Raw genomic sequence first — 19,199 nt, forward strand, 5'->3', positions numbered from 1 at the left:
TTTTTTTCATGCATGTTGTGTGGCTTTGTGTTTATATTTATTGTGCTCTTTATTAAGGAATGTTAATGTTTAAAGCCCTTAAAAAATAAAGGGTGGGCCGGATACTAACCACTTTTGCTGAGAGTTTTCTTTAACCTGTGTGTTGATATTAACTTCATACTATACTTAGTGATGTTGTCATGGGGAAAGATCTTATATTTGAACACAAAAAATATTGTTACTGATACAAGCAGTGTTTATGCCATTGACCTACTGGACTGAAATAGATAGATAGTCTTTGATGGTAAAGTTGAAAGATCCTAGCCCCTGAATCTTTTGCTGGAGCTGTAATTTTGTGGCCCAGTCCTCTCCCACTTAGTGAGTGACAAAACACAGAGAATAATGAGGATCACAATATAATGCTCAACTCTTAATATCAAAGACATAACATGGTTTTTAAATTCCAAAAATACTTCTGTCAGGAAGAGGTTTGCAGAACTTTCAGGCCTTCCACTTAGAAAGAGGACAAGAGTGGGACATAGTCAAAATAAAACCAGTAAATAATAATAATAATGGAATCACACACACAACAGAAAAAAAGAAAAAAAAACAAAAACCCACACACAAAACCCCAACAACCAGAATATAATGAAAGGGGAAAAGAAGCAGGTAATGCATAATACCATGCCTAAATACATAAGCCATTTAATGAGAATGAAAGGAATGTGAAGCTACTGGTGTATTTATTAGAACTTTCAGAAACGCTGAAGGGTTCTAGTTGGTCAAATCCTTGTGAAAATCATTCTGAGCTGCCTGTGTGTATGGCAGCTTCGAAAACCCCAGCCAGAACTCATAAATGTTGGCTCAAAGTGGTTTTGGAACTCAGATTTAACATTAGATAAATGTTAAAGTATTAGCATTTTCAAACATTTTTGAGGGTCCATACATAAATATTTTTATTACCTGGAATGAGTTAGGAAATGAACAATGTTCTGTACTGTATGATTTCTTAGTCCTTTCTTTGAAAACCAGTAATTGTGGTGGACTGGTGACTCCCCTATGACAGGCTGCTCTGTTGATCAGTGTGTGTTCTAGCATTTGTGGCCCTTTCCCTTCAGTGACAGCAGGGTTAAACACTTAGATTTCCTGCTGAATCAGTCCTTCAGAAGCTTCCATGCCAGCTCATGTTTATGTACAGGAAATGTAATGTTGGAAATATTGTTAGTAAATTGAAAAAATACAGAAAAGTGGTTTAGGTTGAAAGGAAACTGGATTTCAACATGTGAAGGTAGGTAAAATGTTGCATTTCTCATCCAAAATAGACTCATATTTTCATGCTAAAATAATATTTAATATAAATTGGGGGATATTAATTCATACTGTTATATTTAGTTAAGTGCCATAGAAAAAAGTTGTATTTTCTATGCTTTTGAAAAGTTTAAAAAATTTCTGACAATACCATATTGTGCCAGCACATATTGCTTTTTATTTCAAGTTTTTTAGAAGTTTAAATACAAAATCTTACATTTTAATCAAATTTAAAAATTTATATGATATGGTGTTTTTTATAAAACAGAAAGGCACATACAGCTTATGTATTTGCCATTCCTTTAATTTCTGAGCTACTCTTTTGCTGTTGCTAACATGATGAAAAATGATAAATCAGAGCTTGCACTTGCTGGGAACAAGCATTTCTTTTGCTCATTTTTAGATTTTTGCCTACTTAGCTGAAACAAATTCATCTACTGTGGTAAAACTGTCTTATGTCTACTTACTTTTGTCACTGGTTAATTGAAAAGGCCCTATCCTTTTAGATAATAAAATGAAGCTTTAAATAGTTAAAATATTATAAGAAAAGGCTTTTTAACTGTGCAACCCCTTTGTGGAAATGTAGCTTCCATAATATCATCCTCCATCATATTAAAAATGTGCTCCAACTTTTATTGTGAAGACCTGTGAACAAAATGTCCCTCTCAAAGGGGCCAAGTTACTTTTCAGGAGAGTGCAGATTATGTCAGTCCTGTGCATTTATTTGTTTTCCCCAGCTTCACAGGAGGATGGAGGCTAAACTACCTGTGACAGAGTCTGTTAAACTGTGTCCACATTTTGGAAGCAATAAATGGACTAATTTTGGGTTGCTGTTTGGTTTTCATGGAGGTTTTTGAACACAGCTGCTGGATGGACGCAGATACATCTATTATTCTCTATTTGAAAAATGTGTCCGTAAATTTATCCATTTATTTGAAACAGAGAGAAACACCTGCATTTCTTTTTCTTGTGATGGATTTCCTTAAGGTCTCCTGTCTCCATTTCTGCCAACCTTGATGATTGCATTTTACTCCCTGCCTCCAGTGCTTTCATGTAATTGCTTAGAAGTGTTACTAGTGCTTCATGGCTGTGGGGTGCAGAAAGATGAGTCCTGCTGAAGTCTGGCCAAGTCAGCAATTTGATGTCTGTGATTCTGTAATGGTGAAAGTGCCTATTTGAAGCTCTTGCAGAAGGTATCAAAGGCACAGGGCAAGACTCCAATTTTGTAAATTTGACACAAATTTATACTTATAGATTAGATTTTCAAAAAGACCTAGTGAGAGTCTAGCTCTGTTCCTGACTGCCACTGATTTCAGAAGGAAAGGTAAGGCAGAATTATTTTTTAGGGGTGTTGGTTTTGTTTTTTAATTTACTAATGTTTCTGTATTTTTAATTATGATTTGTCTCAGTCTGTTGTATGTCATTCAGCTGAAAGATGATAAAAGGTACACATACGAGATAAGCTGCTGCAGGAATGCTGGCTGAACACAGTAGTTTATGTGTTCTCTCACTCCCAGCAATTAATAAGCTGATCATACTTTTCATTGTTTTAGTATATACTGTCATGAATGACAGTTTCAATATTGCTTGAATGAGAGCTGATGGTGAAGTTTCTAGCACAGATACAAGCAGAACCTTCAGTGACAAATTTAAGACTGCCCATGAGGTAACTGAGCCTGCCAAATGGCTGCTGAAAGGAGGCAGAAATACCTCTTGGTTTCCTGATTCTCAGGTGGTAACCAGACAAAGACTCAAATCAAGAGCATGTAAGACAGTATGAAAAACTAGATAATTCAATTTTTACTGTAATTGAGAGATGAAATGGAAGATATATAGGAAGAGGTAGGTGAGATAGCAAATGTGATGTGTCACCACTGTTGAATGAGAACTCATGAAAATAGGATTATTATTTTTAAATTTCCACCCACATTCACATCTCCATAATCCATTGTTCTTGTGTTATTGTAATAGCTAAAAGCTTGTTTGAAAGTCTAATAGTGTCATGTGAGTCATGTAGGTAAAACAAAGAGAAGGTTGCTGACTGGAAAAGCTCAGTCTCATTTATGAATACATGTAGACAGTGTAGGAATACAAGGCACAGTGGAGCCTATCTGAGTATCTCAGTAGGTGGGGAGCTGAGCACAGTAATTCATGGGGAGTTGGTCTGCCCACGAGCATGGTCTGGTTTTCAAATGCTCTGTAGTTGGCATCAAGAAGGATTTCAGGCTTTAGGCAGTGATGGGCAGAATAGTGGTGTTCATCCTGAGGGGGAAAAACATGATAGGGCTTTCAGAGAAGGACCTGGTCATCTGTTTTATTTGTTCTGAACTTGGAGAAATGCATAGTATTTGAGATGTCAGAAAGGTAGGCCAAATTAAGACTTACTCACAAATATAACTGGAATGAATAAAAGACATTCTGTAAATAATCATTAAGTGGAATCTCAAGGATTCTGGTTTTGATTTTTTCCAACAGCTGCAAAGAGTATGGTTGTTCATCTGACATCCAGGCAGATTGCCATTTTCTGGCAGTAAGGATACAGCCAGCTGCACTGGACAAAAGAATTCAGACCATGTGGTGTCAACTTAAAAAAATATCTTCTAAAGTTTCTCAGCATCATCAGCAGAGTGTGGCTTCTTCAGACGTGAAATCCTTTACCTTCAGTGTATGTGCTGATGGTTCTGACTTTGTTTTAGTCAAGATATCTTTATGTTTAAGAGTAATTGCACATTCCTAGTAGATGCCAGATATATCCTCTCAGCAGTTTTTCCTTGCTGTTATCCACATCAATCCTAAAATCTGCCTTTAATCCTCTTATTCCCCCATCATCCCTGCTTTTTCTGTATTTATATGTAGATGTATGTAACTTCTCATTTATGTCCATCTGTTAAATAGATATACTTTGGCATGCTTGGAAAATGGTTATTCTGGAGTTTTTGTTACCCCTAAGATGAAAGTTGAAAGAAAATTATCTGAAAAGTAGTCCAATAGAAGCAGCTTTTTAAGGAGCATACAGCGCTCAGTTTTGACAGAAAAGGTATGGCTGGGGACAGTGGCCAGGCTAGATGACCTCAGAGAACCATGGCAGTCTCTGTGCTCAGCTGCCACTTGCAAATAGCTCTGAGGTTGTACTGCAGTCCACTCTGGTGTTAACATCCCCAGTAACCTGGAAGCCTCAGAAAACAATGTGGATGGTAGAAACTTGGTGTGTGCCTGCTTCTCCACTTGTTACACAGCCAGAATATGTAGGTAGACTGAAAGGGGGAAAAAATGTAGAAGTCCCTCTTGGGCTGACTAGAGAAAAGGATCACTGCCTTCTTTTGTTTCTGAATTAAAAAATTCCAATATTAGATGATGATACTTGGAGTGTTTTGTCCTCTGGTCCATTCCACTCAGGGCAGTAGGTAATGGCAGTTTCTTGGCACAGGGCCCGTACTTCCCGAGCTCCTGTGCTGAAGAGAATGGCTTCTGAAAATTTTAAATTTCCCTTATAACAAATAATGATAACAGACCTTCAACAGTAGGGAAGCCATTACAAAAGTCATGTATACTACCCACACTTGTGATTTTTTTTATTAATTACAAGTAATTGAGGTGAAATCGCTGGGGAGGTGTCCTGAATGGTGGTCTTCAAATATATGCTTTTGAAGTAACACTATAAATAAGTTTGTAAATATAACTTATAAATACAAGTTTATGTTTAACACAGAGCAGTACTCGAAAGCTATCTGAATACAGAAGAGGTGTTATTGTAAGTACTGCAATTCTGATGCAAAAATAATGTCCAAAAAGTGATACTTTCTGGATGAGGTTTAGGACAACATTAACTAGAAAGACATGATTGCAATCTGAAGAATCTAGTTATAAATAACTCGGGTCACAAGAGGAAGGCTTTCTTCTTATGTTAGAATAAAGTGACTCTGGGTCTCTTAAGCTTCCCTACGTTTCCTTGTAAAAATACCCTGCAGCTCACAGCAATATATTGCTGATATTGGATGTATAAGGATCTGGGGTTAAAAATGAATTTCAGAGTCTGTAAAAATTTTTCTTAATAATTAAGGTGAGGTATGGTGATTGTGGAACCATAATCCAGGTTTAACAAGGATTCAGAAAGGGCTATCAGGCAGCTTTTACATTGAGGGTTCAGTCTAGGACAGATAATCTAAATCTGTAGTTTTTAGGTGATGGTACTTGCAACAGGTAAAAAATATGCCTTTTTTGTGGCATAGAGCTGGCAGCTTATACTGTGAAGTCTCACTGTAGAGCTTGAACAGAAGAATATCCACATTTTTGACTTCCCTCTGCTGAAAGCCTGAGAAAGAACAAAAGATGAACTTCATGCCAGTGAGGATGTAGCATCCCTGACATTGAACACAAGACTGACAAACTGCTGTCAGGAATGGTCCGTGTATAGCTGATTCAAACTGAGCAGCATTGTGGATTGGATGATGTCTGTAGGTCCTTCTTAGCTTGGTGTTCCCCCCTTCAATTTCTGTAGCTGCAAAAGCACAGTCAGAAAAGTGACAAAGCAGACTTACAGACTGCAGATGGAAGGAGGACTTAATCAACATATCTTTTGAACATCAGAGAAATGTGATATAACCCTGAATTTTTGAAATCAAGCCATACTCAGAGAACTTAAAAATTCTTCAGTGTAAGTTCTGTAGTTGACATAGGTGTAACTTAGATGTAACAGTAAATAATACACACATTTTTGGGGTTCAATCCACTCTTTCTCAGGAGTGATGGGATGTTTGATCCTTGGTCCTTTTTAGGGGCATGAGCTAATGGCATAAATGTTCGTACTTGTTTCAGCAAAGAATTACTGACCCTAAATCAAAGAATTCAGCAGGATTTAATTACAGAATCTGTGTTGCTTCTTAACAGTTGTAAACATACTTAAAGCAATAAACAACTCTTTGAGTGCTTTTATCTGAAAAATGCATATTGTTCTCAAGCATTGCAGAACAACACCTGGGAAGGTGAAGTAAGCAGAGAAGGCAGACAAAGAAGATCTAGTTCTAATACAGCAAATGAAAAGTTGAAAGCAATTCTTGACTAGGCAATGCTCAAGATATTGTTTTATTAATTGTGAAGTAGAGATCCCTCTCTACTTCTAGAATATTTAGAGTCCAAACAGGCTTTTGGGCCAGTTAGAGATCATGAAAATGCAGTTTGCCAGACAACTCAAGCAACCACCATGTTTAATCCCATTTTAAACTGAACTTCCTGTCCAGTCACAAAAGTCCCTGACCAAAAAAAAGGCAGAAAAAAGAAGAAAATATCTTTTAACATTTATAATATGTTTTATCCTTTTCCAGTGCTGCTGTTGTGTCTTAGCCCCTGTAGGTATTGAACACCACACAACCACTCCCTCCCTCCCTCCCCTTTGGTGGGATGGGAGCAAGAATTGGGAGGTTAAAAGTAGAAAAACTCATGGGTTAAGAAAAGTTATTTTATGGGTTATGCCAAAGCTGCACCAACAGGGAAAACAGACCAAGGGATTCATTCATCACTTCCAATGGACAGGCAGGTGTTCAACCATCCCCAGAAAAGCAAGGCTACATCATAAGTGATCATTTTTTTGGGAAGAAAAATGCCATCTCCCACATGCCTCTGCTTCCTCCCTCTTCCCCACAGCTTTTGTTGCTGACCATGACATTACTTGGTCTGGACTGCATCCCCTCAAAACTTTTGCACCTCCAGCCTTCTTGCTATCCTTGTTACTGTGTGACACTGTTCAGCAATAACTAAAGCATCCATTCCATGTGTTTTCAACACAAATCCAAAATCTTGCACTAGCTACTATGAAGAAAATTACCTTTATCATCTTCTAGTCACACATTTATATTTTAAATCTCTGTATATCTAAAACAAATACAAAAAGAAGTTATTACATGCTTTCTGTTTACTGGTCTGTTTTTTAGTATCCAGAAGGCCACTAGGCTACCAGCTAAACTACACAGAGCACTTCCTATAAAGAAAAGGTTATGGAAATTTGGTACTGAATCCGCCAAATAATACAAGGTCTTCAACTTTTCAATGAAATAATAATAGCAAAAGAATCAAAAATCTTTTCGTGAAGTTGCATGTCTGCTGCAGAAAGAGCCCTAATTTGGTAGGAATTGATGATGGCATGCATGTCTGAGAGTCCATCTGTGCCACAGAAAGCATGAGTTTTGTCAGGCTGATCCCTACAGAACTTTATTGCTATGAAGAAAACACAAACAGATGAATCCTAGTTAGCAGTGTTATGGAATGACTTTGAACAATTGTAATGAAATCCAGCTTTTACTGCAGATTTATGTTTTTAAAAGAACATGGCATATGGGAAATATTACTTTATCCAATGTTGAGACAAGTGCTAGAATTTCTGTGTAAAATGGTTACAGGATGGGGTTTTTTCAATTTGCATTTTTTGGAGGAAATGTTCATATTTCTTCTGAGATTTATGTTCTCATGAATTTTTTCTTCCTATGTGGTTAATCTGCAGAAAATATATGGAAAATTGTGCTCTCTCACCATAAACCTCCAGTTATGCAGAGTGTTATACCAATGAAACCACATTATAGACAAACAGCCGTGAGGACCACGCTCAAATAGCCAAGGACCATGTTCAAGTTTGAGTGGAGGGTGGTCAAACCGCCAGAATTGCTGCAGTTGTGCTTTCCCTGGTCAGGAGAGTGAAGCCTTAGGAAGATCCCCATCACATCAGGGTGGGCACCAAGCAGTGAGAGGAATTTATTCCGCAGAGAGTGTGCAATAGCTTCGGGAAGGAACGCAGGCTCATGGAGGGGAAGGTTCAGCCTTGTAAGAGATGCACTGTGGGCTCGATGCACTGAGAGGACAGGACAGGCACAGAGCACTCTGTTCCTGAGCACAGAACAAGGCCTTGCTCCTGCACCAGTGAGAATTTGACAGTTTTTACTGACATTACAGTGCTGAAGGGAGGCCAGGCAGGTAGGCAGGTGTCTTAGCTCAGTGTTCAGTATGCAGCTCTCTAAAGAAAAACTGACTGGTGGGGTTACATCTCCCTGTAAGCTGCATTTAGAGGCCTTTAGGCATTTCAAATCCCGCTCAGATCTTTTATGGAATCTATATTTTCATTCTAGGAACCGAGCAGATCTATGCTCTGTCCACGCAGAAATGCAGACATTCCCCACTTGATATTGATGAAAAGTTTTTATTCAGCATTTGTGTGATTTGGTGTTCTGTCTTTGCTATTTGTTCTCTGTAATGGAGGACAGGCAAAACTTACCTACTTGGTCAGGAGTCTCCCTGACCAAGTAGGTAATGTAGTGTATTGTAGTAGTGTATTGGACTGAAGGAGTCTTCTCTAGCCTGCCTGCATGAGATACCAAAGCACTTTGGGAGGAAGTGATCCTTTTAAGAACTCTTTTTTATATATTGTATAAGGAATGAAGCCAGAATATACCAAATTTCAGGAGAATACTGTACATACAAAGTAATCTAACCTCTGAAACTTTCTGCTGATGATCCTGAGTCTTCTCATCCATGGCAAGTGTATTAGCTTTTTCATGACGTTAAAAAAAATAAAATTGGAGCATTTATTTTGCTTCAATTGCACTAAATATCATATATTGTGTTTTGCAGTGTGCTTCACCCATCTGCTGTGCACTCAGTGTACACTTAAATCAATTTCTTTCTTTAGCTTGTTATTAGAAATAGAAGGAAATCTGTTTTCAGGATGTTAATTGTCCTTATGGGTTTGTAAAGCACTGAGCTGGCCAATCTGTTAAAAAGATTGTGCATGCATGTAGAATTAGACTCTTACCACTTTTTAAGATAACTCTTTTAAGGTCCTTGGCTGTGGCTCAGGGTAATCTAGGTGCTTCTGTAACTGATATGTTTGCAAGGCTTTAAGAATAACAGTCCTTAAGTCAGTTGCCTAAATTTCATTGATGTCTCAGAGAAATTGTAAAGGATTTGGACTTTAGAGATGTTTAGATTTCTGTTCCTCACACTGTGATAGGTGGGAGATGGTCACTGCATCAGATGTAGGAATCTGGCACTGTGGAACCACTCTGAAGAGGCAGGAGCTGATCCATGAAATTCCAGGTGATGCAGCAGCCCAAGCACTTGGCTGTAGCAAAGCTGCTTGGAGGCACATCTTAGTTTAGTGCTTTATTTGTTTTTAAGTTTTGGCAATTATATTTAAGCAGAAGTTTACAGATGCTTAATAACCGTGGGGTTTTCTAGCTTTTACAAGCATCAGGAGTTTAATTCCATCAGAGCAAAATCACATTAATATAATGAATTAAACATCAGTGCTCTTTCATGAATTAAGTAAAAAAACACCCAGCCAAAACACAAAACAACAACAAAAACACACAAACAAAAAACCCCACAAAAATCCCCAGCTGAAAAGCGCTTAAGTTGAAACCCATAAGAGGATGCAAGTGAATCACTTCTTGCAGAGTGACAGTCCTTTTTATCAGTGCAAGATATATTCAACAGAAGGTTTGGATACATGTGAACAGAGAATCAGATCTTGATGAAAATGGGAAAAAAGGAGATAGCAAATCTATTTGCAGAAATATTGTCTCTGTACACTTTTAAGTATTTAATGCATTTAATGCTTTTTGATATAGTCCCAACATGTTGAACATGTCTTTTTGAGTTTTAAACATAACATTAAATTGATATGGAATGAAAGTCTCCCCGGAAAAAGTTATTTAAATGTGGATATTTACATGATATGAGTTAGCAGCAAAGAAAAAAATAGATCAGTTTACTTATACAAGTTACATTACTGAAAAGATAACTTATATTTCCTATATTTTTTAGTTTTTAAAAATATGAACATTCTTAAAATAATTGAAAGTAATTTATGCCTTCAGATTTTAGGCATCTTTCATCTGAATTTCTGTATTTTTACATTAAGATACCTAAGTTTCAGTTACTTTTAGTCACCAAAGCTAAACAGTATTTAAGTGAAGTATTTGTAATAACTGCTCATAAAGCCTCTGTTATTTTTAACATCTAAGCTGTTATTTTCCTTTCTGAACTCCCCCTTTTAATTCATGTATTCTAATTACAAAAGTAAGTAGAACATCCTTATAAAAGAGAAGCAGGCATTTCTTTGGAAGTGGTAATTATATCTTCTAATAAATTAACACAAAAATCTTTCTTTAGTTTTTTCTTTAGAAGTAATAGCACAAATTATAAAGATCAAATAAGGACATTATAAAGATCCAGATAAGGACATTTAAATATAACAGAGATATAACTCAGTTGAATTTGAACTAACAAAGAGAAAAAAAACAGGCCAACCACAGAAATTCAGATCAAGTTCTCACCTGTGTAGAAGTAAATGTGTAATGCTGTATCTAGTGAGTAGAGATATGGAAAGATCTTTCCAAGGCTGGGATGCAGGATAAGATAATGCATAAGGCATAGTCTATTGCTGCTATGCATAATGCATAGCCTATGAACCCTGTACAATAAATAAAACTTCTGTTGAATATAATATATCTGCACAATATAATCAAATATATGTATATGCTGAAAAGTCTTGTCCTAGTACTTAATGTTGAGGGCAACAAATTAGAGTGAGACTGTGGCCTGGTGTGAGATTATTCTGTGTAGTGGTAGCCTCACCTCCTGAAGTGGAGACTTAGGAGAGTTTCTATGCTCCAGCTCTCAGCCTGGAATGCTGTCCCACAGGAGGAGCTCTCCTGGGAGCTCTCTGGAGCCTGATTTATTCTGCAGAGGAGGCCACTGAGGAAGGAAGGACGTGTAGGATTTTTCTGGCACATCATAGGAGGCGGTTAAATAACTGTGAGCTGCGCTTCATTTCTTGCTAAAGAATTAAAGGGAAGAATATTTAGAGTTTAGGAGTCTTTCATGTCTATAGTTTGTGTCTGAAATTCTTGAAAAAATCTTTAAGAGAAGGTAGAGTCAGTTATCAGATACTAACAAAATTCTAGTTTTTGTGCAAGTTATCATGCCTGCTTTGGTAAGTAAATCCTCTGAATTCAGAGCTAAGTCTTCTGAAAGGGTTTTATAATGACATGATTTAAACAGTTTAAGTTTTATGACCTACATTAGTCATATATTAAATTTTCAGGTACTTTTTGTTATTTTCCTATCCTAAAGTATTTTCTAAATTAAAAAACCCATAAATTGTAAAACTACAAGAAAATTATTTTAAAAAGATACATTGAAGGGTTTTAATGAGAGCAAAATGAAGTAATTTAGGAACAAGCATTCTTTTAATGAAGATTTTAGAGTAGGCATGTAAAAGGCAAACTGTGGCCAAATCAAAGTCCTTATCTTTTTTGTAAGTATTGCTGCATAAGAGAAAAATGCCACCCATATTATTGTGTGACAATAATCTTTCATTCTGCAAAGTTTTAATTTTAAGCACAGTGCCAGTTTCAATTAAACCTTTAAGATTATACATATAAATGTTCAAAGACATAGAAATCCTTGTGATATTGAGAACAACTGAGTAAGCTGAGATTCTGTTTAACAAACTGGTAAACAAAAATGTTTATTACCTATAGCAGATTAATTTATTACAGCTGCCTCTTCTCTATTTTGAAAACTTTCATCCACCTGTTGTTCTCAGGCAAATATTTACCAGGTTTTGTACTGAAAGTTCAATGACCTGAACTTAATGTCCTGAAAATAGAAGACGTATGTATTCAAAAATGTTTTGTTAAGTTAGCATGTAAAGTTAATGATGTAGATGATGATGAAATAACATAAAGGGAAGAGAAATATCTTCATTTCTTTTGAGGAAATCTATATTTAATTTTTTTTCATATCCACTAAAAAATTCAAATTTTATTGGACTATTATTTTTCTACCTGAATCAATTATCTTCCCATAGGAAGTGCTTTTTCAAGCATAAAATAAATCATGGATAAAATCCTAGATCAAATTAAGCATGTTCTCTTTCCAGACAGAACAAAATCATCTCCATTTATCTAAACTTTTATATAGGATGATGTAAAATAGGATTAATGACAATATTTAAGAAGGAAACACTAAAGTAGTTATACTCACGTTGTTCATGGTTCAAGAGAATTCAGCTGAGTAGCCACCTAATGTGGAAGAAGTTCAGCTGATTGACTTCCTTGTTTGACTGAAAGCTCTCTAAGCCCTGTAGCCATACTCTGTAGGTGCATAGGACGTCTCTGATGTGATGAATTAAAATCCAACCTCACTGAAGTCTGGCAGCAGTCCAGCAGTTTAGCGGAGGAATGGCCATTTCTGCATCAGAGCCTGATCCATCAGGCACGCTCTTGTCTTGGCTAGGGTGCTCTGCCAGAGAGGGTTTCACAGAACAAACCTGCAGCCCTGACAGTTTGACATTGGAGGAAGGGAGGAAGGAAGGCAGGAAGGCAGGAAGGCAGGAAGGCAGGCAGGAAGGAAGGCAGGAAGGAAGGCAGGAAGGCAGGAAGGCAGGAAGGCAGGAAGGAAGGTCCTAGAACCAGCTCTGTATATTGTAACAGCTTTCTGAAGAAATGGGGTACTGAGGGGGGTGTGTGGCAAGTCCACATCTCCAAGGATCAGTTGAAAACTGGCAGTGTCTACTTCATACCTCTTCTCTTGCCTGTTTGCCACATTCCATAAGATACCCAAAGCTCATGGAGGGGAGTTGCCAAGCAAACATAACTTTGTAGCCTACTAGCTAGAAACCCACATAGCCATGATATTGCATTTTTCTGTCTTTGGTGCTTCTGATAAGAATCGTGCCTACATGAAAATAGCAGTACACATTCTGGAAACAGCTGCTAGAGTATGTTCCTGTGAGATCATAGTATCAAACTGTCTCCTGCATGGATATGGATGGCTGAGCACAGATATTTCTCAACGATGACATTAATGAAGATGTGAGAGATATTTGGCACCTGATCTGTAATGCTCAGTATGAGAGAGCTCACAGGGAAGTTTCAGACACGTACAGCAGATGTTGTGTCATAATACAGAAACTCCTATAATGGCTGAGTCCATTTTGGGTGAGGCCACAGCTTCTTCTGGTTTTCTTATTGCTCTGAGATTTTTAGCAAAGTAGTGAAATAATACTTCTCTTTTCAGTGTTCTGTTTCCTGTGGAAAAGGTTTGAAGTTTCGTGATGTGCATTGCATTAACAGCTTCCAAACAAAAATAGAAGAGGACAACTGCAAACATTTGAGAAAACCACGAACACACAAAATATGTAGAGCTGGAAGATGTCCTTCTTGGAAGGCCAGCAGATGGAAAGAGGTATGTAAAAGCGTCCATAATTATGGTCTCCATGAAAATACAAGACAGTATCATTTTCATGACACACTGCTTCACTGGGAAAAATTGTCAGTATGTGCATAGCAATGAAATTGATGAATTAGCAAGCACTTAATTGTAGTTTCTTTTTCTTTCTTTTAAGAGTGCTGAAAAAGAAATGTCTGTGAAAACTGAAATTATTTGCTAATCTGAATTTTGTACTGAATAGCTACTTAAGATGAAGACTTTCTTCATCTTACCTTATAAATTAATAGTAAATTTTTAAAATTTACTTCTTACCTTGTATGTACGCTTGGAATGAATTCAGTAGTATCAAATGGAGCCAAGTTTATGGGAAAAGGATAAGAAAAAGGGCTTGTGGGCACAAATACTGGCCTTTTCCCTGGTTTGGTCTTATAAAACATCTGTCACCTTGTTTTAAAATTGTGTAACTGAACACATTGCAATATTTTGTATTTCACTCACTCTTTCAACACAAGATTCCCCACACTGGACACAGTACCACTCTCCACATTTTGGCCAGGCTTGATAGAACAATATGAACTTTGATTGAGCTTGGGCATTTAGGTGGGCTTTGGAACATAATCGTGCTTTTGCCTGGGGTAAAAGGGAATTAGATTTATCTCAGCAGGCATTAGTGGGATGGTGAAATTCCTTTGGCCAAGAAGAAGAAAAAGAGGCATTTGGCATTTAAGCTCTTCAGGGTTCAAAATTGTTAGTACTACCTGCAAAGATAGTGTCCTTGAAATATTACACTTTCGACAAGATTTTCTCACCTGAAACACTGAGTTTTTTATCTTTTATTGTAGTATTTGTATTTTAAACCAGACAAGACTGTCAGTCTCTAATAGACAAGATGTAAACTTAGAGCTTCAATCACTGATCTTGCAAAAATGTAAACTTCTGCTTTGCATGTCTGTAGTGATCATCCCTACTGTGAATTAGGGTAGGCAGAGATCTCAGTCAGGTACCTCAGATGCAATTATTTTCTGTATTTTTAAAATGTTTAATTATAGTTTTGCATTTTCACCATCAATTTCTTCGGGTATTGTACTCATATCACAAAGGCTGTGAAGCTTATTTGAAATAATATCCTAAGAACTTGTAATGACAGCAGTAGTCCCTCTGGGGAGAGTGCCGTTTCACAGTGACACAGCTGATTTTGGTCACTTTCAGTGCTCTGTGTCGTGTGGAGTGGGGGTTCAGCAAAGGGACGTCTCCTGCCAGGCCTCAGGTCTGGCGCGGGTGAGTGACGCCCTGTGCAGCCGTGACCGGCGCCCCGCCGGCACGAGGCACTGCCAGCTCCGCCCCTGCCCGCGGCACCGCTGGCTGGCACAGCCGTGGGGAAAGGTAAGTAAGGCTTCTAACCGCTGTGACTTCATTGGGTTCTGTTATATGGCATTATGAGGTTGGTTTCTCTTCTTTTTAATTATTTTTTCCCCCCACATTTGGATGTATTTCTAGTAGCTGTTATGTAGCAGAATAACAATGACCATGCTGGAAATTTTGAAGGTCAGGCTTGCAAAACTTCAAAAGTGACAAAAAATGTTATATAGTCTCTATATATAGTTATATAGTCTTTTTATAGTCTCTACAGGATTTGCTTGTCTATTGTTGTAGACAAAAGCTCTGGTGGAGTTCTGAGCAGGTATTTATTGATAGGACTATCTCTGCATACTTTTCAACAAAGTGCATAAGATGTATAATAGATCCTTATTATGAAATATCTTTTTAAAAAGCAGCTTTTTAAGAACAGAAATGCAGAAGAAATATCATGTGGAAGTAAATACCATGGAGGTAAAATCTTTGGACAGCAGTGTTTATAAGAATTTCTGTATGGAAGATTTAAAACATCTTAAAAACATGAAACATCTTTTCTTGTTAGAGAAAAGATAAGAAGCAAAATAAATCTCATTATACTCCTACCAAAGAGGAAGTAAGATAAGGAAAAAAACCTCAGCATTCTCTTACCAAATATGCTTTTTCATATTTAAAAAAATTTACAGATACTTTCAGGAAAGAGCTGTCATTTCTAAAGGTGTAATTACTATTTTCTACATGCAAAAAATTTAATATCTTTTGTTATTTTTGCAAACATGCAAACACATAAAGCTGCGGAACAGAAAAAACCCCAAAATTATGTATAATACCTGAAATGGTGTGCAGAAGAGCCTTTCTCCAACATTAAAAAAAAACATTTTGTGCATTTGTGTCATATTAATAATCTGGCATGCTAAATTTTCAAGACTCTCCCTCTCCCTGTTCATCTCCCTCTCCCTCTTTTTCTGTTTTCAAGATCAACTTGTTTTGTTTTCAGGACCAACTTACTGCTTTCATATTTCACTGAAATCCTTTTCTGTCTCTTTCCTTCTCTTATGGAAGGGTTTTTACATTCAACCTGTTATCTTGGCTTGACCTTTTCACTTTCTCCTCCGTCTCACCCAACAGTTACTGTGTCATTGTTACTCTATGCAGTTTTTTGGGTTTTTTCCCAGCTGATTAGAAGTACTTTGAAAACAAACTAAAATACTCTGATTCAGTGAATAATTTAGTCTGACATTGATGGCAGATGTTAACAGGTATTGATGTCTGGGTTTAGTGATGTGCGCCTATCAGTAGGTAACTTCATTCTATACATGTCTAGTTGAACTGTGATTAATTTTCTCACTTTTAGTGCTCAGCATCATCTAGAAGAAAGGAGATCTACAGGAAAGTAAAATGTGTGAATGAAAACCAGCTCCAAGTTGATGACAGTTTCTGTGATCCTGCCACAAAGCCTCCATCATCCAAAACCTGTGGAGTATCTCCCTCTAAATATGTTGTGCTCACAGGAGAACTGTCACAGGTACACTAATACATTGTGCTGCTCACACATCTTTTATATATCTTTACATTTAAGAATGTTATATTGCTGTGAAATGTAGGTTACGTGTGTAGAGAAGTTTATTTGCATTTGAACATGTCTAAACTTTCTCTACATTGACCTTCCAAGTCAACCATGACTTATTGTGGAGGCTGTTATGAGTCCTCCCTTAACCACCCAGGACCTATGATCACAAACTAGAGAGCTGCCCCTACAGCAGGATTCCTTTGCTGGTTCCCAGGAAACTCTCTTGCAAACTGACCTCAATGAAGTAACCAAAAAGCTTTCCTCAATTTCTGTGAAGTGCTTGGTCCGTGCTTTGTTTCCCTTGCACATCTGCACTGCCTGTTGTGTGCATGTCTGTGCATGGGTCACAGCTGAGAGGGAATGACTGTCTGTGCATGGGTCACGGCTGAGAGGGAATGGCTCTGGAGCCTCTGAGAAAAGGGCACCATGGTGCTTTGTGGCTCCTTGCACATGTAACAATTGCAGACCTTCACTTCTGTGCACTGCTGTTCCAGCCCAAGGCGTTGCGCCTCCAATGAGAGGCTTTGCCAGAGCAAGGCTCAGAGCTGACATACCTGTAATGCAGTTCTGCAGAAACGTCCCAGAACCTTTCACAGCAATGACGTCAGTGCTTGGGGATTTTGTTTCAGTGCTCAGAGAGCTGTGGGCTTGGTCACCAGCAGAGGATCCCCTACTGTGTTGGAGTCCACTCTGTGCAAAGGCGGCGCATGCGCGGCCTTCGAGCTGTAGCGTACCCAGAGTGCCCGGTACAGCCATCCCCCTACATTTACAGATGCAACCTCAAAGGATGCTCACAAGCAGCTACCTGGACAGTGGGGAAGTGGACCAAAGTGAGTACAGATGTGCAAGCTCATTTTTGTAGCATGAATAAATGCCAAGAATAACTTGCTGACGTAATGATGCTAATTATTTTCTTCTTTCTAAACTGAGTCTTAATGGTTATCTATGTCTAGTGCTCAGCATCTTGTGGGCTGGGGATAAAGCAAAGGACAGTTGAGTGTATGACTGAAAATGGCTTACCTAGTGACTTGTGCCTGCCCCATTTAAAACCAGATGCCAGAAAGATCTGCCATGAGAAAGAATGTAAGTGATAGCTGTGATTTTATGCAGTTAATATTTTCCCAGGTTACTTATATTAAAGCTATAAATATATTTGGAATACAGTTATGGAAATTTAAGTCCTAAAAGTAAGCTCTGTTCCTGAAATATTAATATGATTTAATAATTCATTTTGAAGGTGAAATTCTTACCACCTGCAAAGATATGCAGATTAAAAAAGGGATGAGAAGGGATGGTGAATACCTACTTAACATTAAGGGAAGGATGATAAAGGTACTGTTAATATTTATGAGTTTTTATGAGTACATATTTTTATGAAATAACTTTTTTCTAATAAAAATTTTGCTAAAGGGTTGCATTTTCTCTCCCAGATTTATTGCTCAGGCATGAACTTAGAGAATCCCAAAGAATATTTGACATTGGTAAAAGGTGAAGCAGAAAACTTTTCTGAAGTATATGGATACAGGTACAGAAGTGGTTTTGTAATGTTATGAAGTGCATTTATTCCTTCCAAAGTAAGATAATAAAATAATACTTACTTTTTGTGAGAAATTAGAGTAGGAATTTTTTTTTGTTGATTTTCTGTTTTAAATATCCAGGCATGTGAGCACACTACAGAAATATGGATAGTTCAAGCCTGAAATTATGTTAGTTGTAGTAAATTATTATAATTATTTTCTGTCTTGACTTTGGTAGAAATTACTTTGGTCCACATTAGTGTTTCAGTTAAGCCAAGATTCAAAGCAGAGCTTGTTGTTCAGTAAAGGTTGTTTAATATTTTTATGTGGCATAGTGCAATACACTTATTTTTCACTATCATATTAAGAAAAAAATCTCAAAATGAAAACTAAATATTTGCTGTTCTTTAGGTTGCAGAATCCATATGAATGTCCCTTCAATGGAAGCAGAAGGCAAGACTGTGCCTGTCGAAATGATTACCTTGCAGCTGGTTTTACGATTTTTAGCAAAATAAGATTTGATGTGGCATCTATGCAAATTAAAAGTAAGCATTTTGTTAGTTTCAGCCAATTTGAGCATTTTATTGAAATTGTATGTGGTCACAATTGCCAAATTATATTTTGATCCACTTACAGATCCAGCTGTGCCATCTTGGGGCAAACAAAATTCTTATTTAATTTAAGAATTCAATGTCAAAAGTAAAAAAAAAAAAAAAGAAAGAACACCACTACTTACCTTGTTAATTTCTCCCAAGTGGTCAAGTGACATGAATCTCTCAGATTCGTATTTTGTATGTGAACTACCTTCATTTTATAAGGTTTTGTTCCCATTATTTCATTTTATTTTTGTCCACAGCATTTTGTTTTCCTGTGAAAGTCTTTGTTTCTGTGCTCTGCTTCCTTCTCAGACCTTGGCAGACACTAAATAAATGGACAGGGAATCTTGCAGTGCTTTAAGCTCCTGCCTGAAGCTAGCAAGTTGGCCCAGCTCCCTTGGTGCAGTGTCCAGGTGCACATCCATCTTCCTCCTAACCCACTCATATCTCAGAGAGAAATCTGGCCTGGTAGGTTGGGCTAGTGGTGCAATAACCAAAATTCAAACCGTTGTTTCTCAAATCAAGACACACAACCTTCCTTTCCAAAGGAAAAAAGAAAAAAACCCCACCCAATGCAAACAATAAAACATCCATGTTCACACTTTTCCCTGTTTCCCCCTGAACTTCAAATGCAGCAGTTAGTGTTGAGTAACT

At 37.4% G+C, this 19,199-nt stretch overlaps 1 protein-coding gene across 4 annotated transcripts in view; it reads left to right on the forward strand.

The window, feature by feature from the left end:
* ADAMTS20 (ADAM metallopeptidase with thrombospondin type 1 motif 20) overlaps nt 1–19,199 on the forward strand; it is an 89,899-nt gene that overhangs the window by 62,148 nt on the left and 8,552 nt on the right. For 3 of the 4 annotated variants that reach the window (XM_074539835.1, XM_074539834.1, XM_005480746.4), the window contains exons 29-36: nt 13,357–13,524; nt 14,719–14,892; nt 16,217–16,387; nt 17,062–17,262; nt 17,386–17,515; nt 17,670–17,764; nt 17,863–17,957; nt 18,361–18,494. In XM_074539835.1, the coding sequence (XP_074395936.1) occupies nt 13,357–13,524; nt 14,719–14,892; nt 16,217–16,387; nt 17,062–17,262; nt 17,386–17,515; nt 17,670–17,764; nt 17,863–17,957; nt 18,361–18,494 (1,168 nt within the window). The remainder of the gene's footprint in view (nt 1–13,356; nt 13,525–14,718; nt 14,893–16,216; nt 16,388–17,061; nt 17,263–17,385; nt 17,516–17,669; nt 17,765–17,862; nt 17,958–18,360; nt 18,495–19,199) is intronic. The other variant, XM_026797007.2, reaches the window with a different exon arrangement.

Source organism: Zonotrichia albicollis, chromosome 4 (assembly GCF_047830755.1).
Source record: "Zonotrichia albicollis isolate bZonAlb1 chromosome 4, bZonAlb1.hap1, whole genome shotgun sequence".
NCBI classification, from domain to species: Eukaryota; Metazoa; Chordata; class Aves; order Passeriformes; family Passerellidae; genus Zonotrichia; species Zonotrichia albicollis.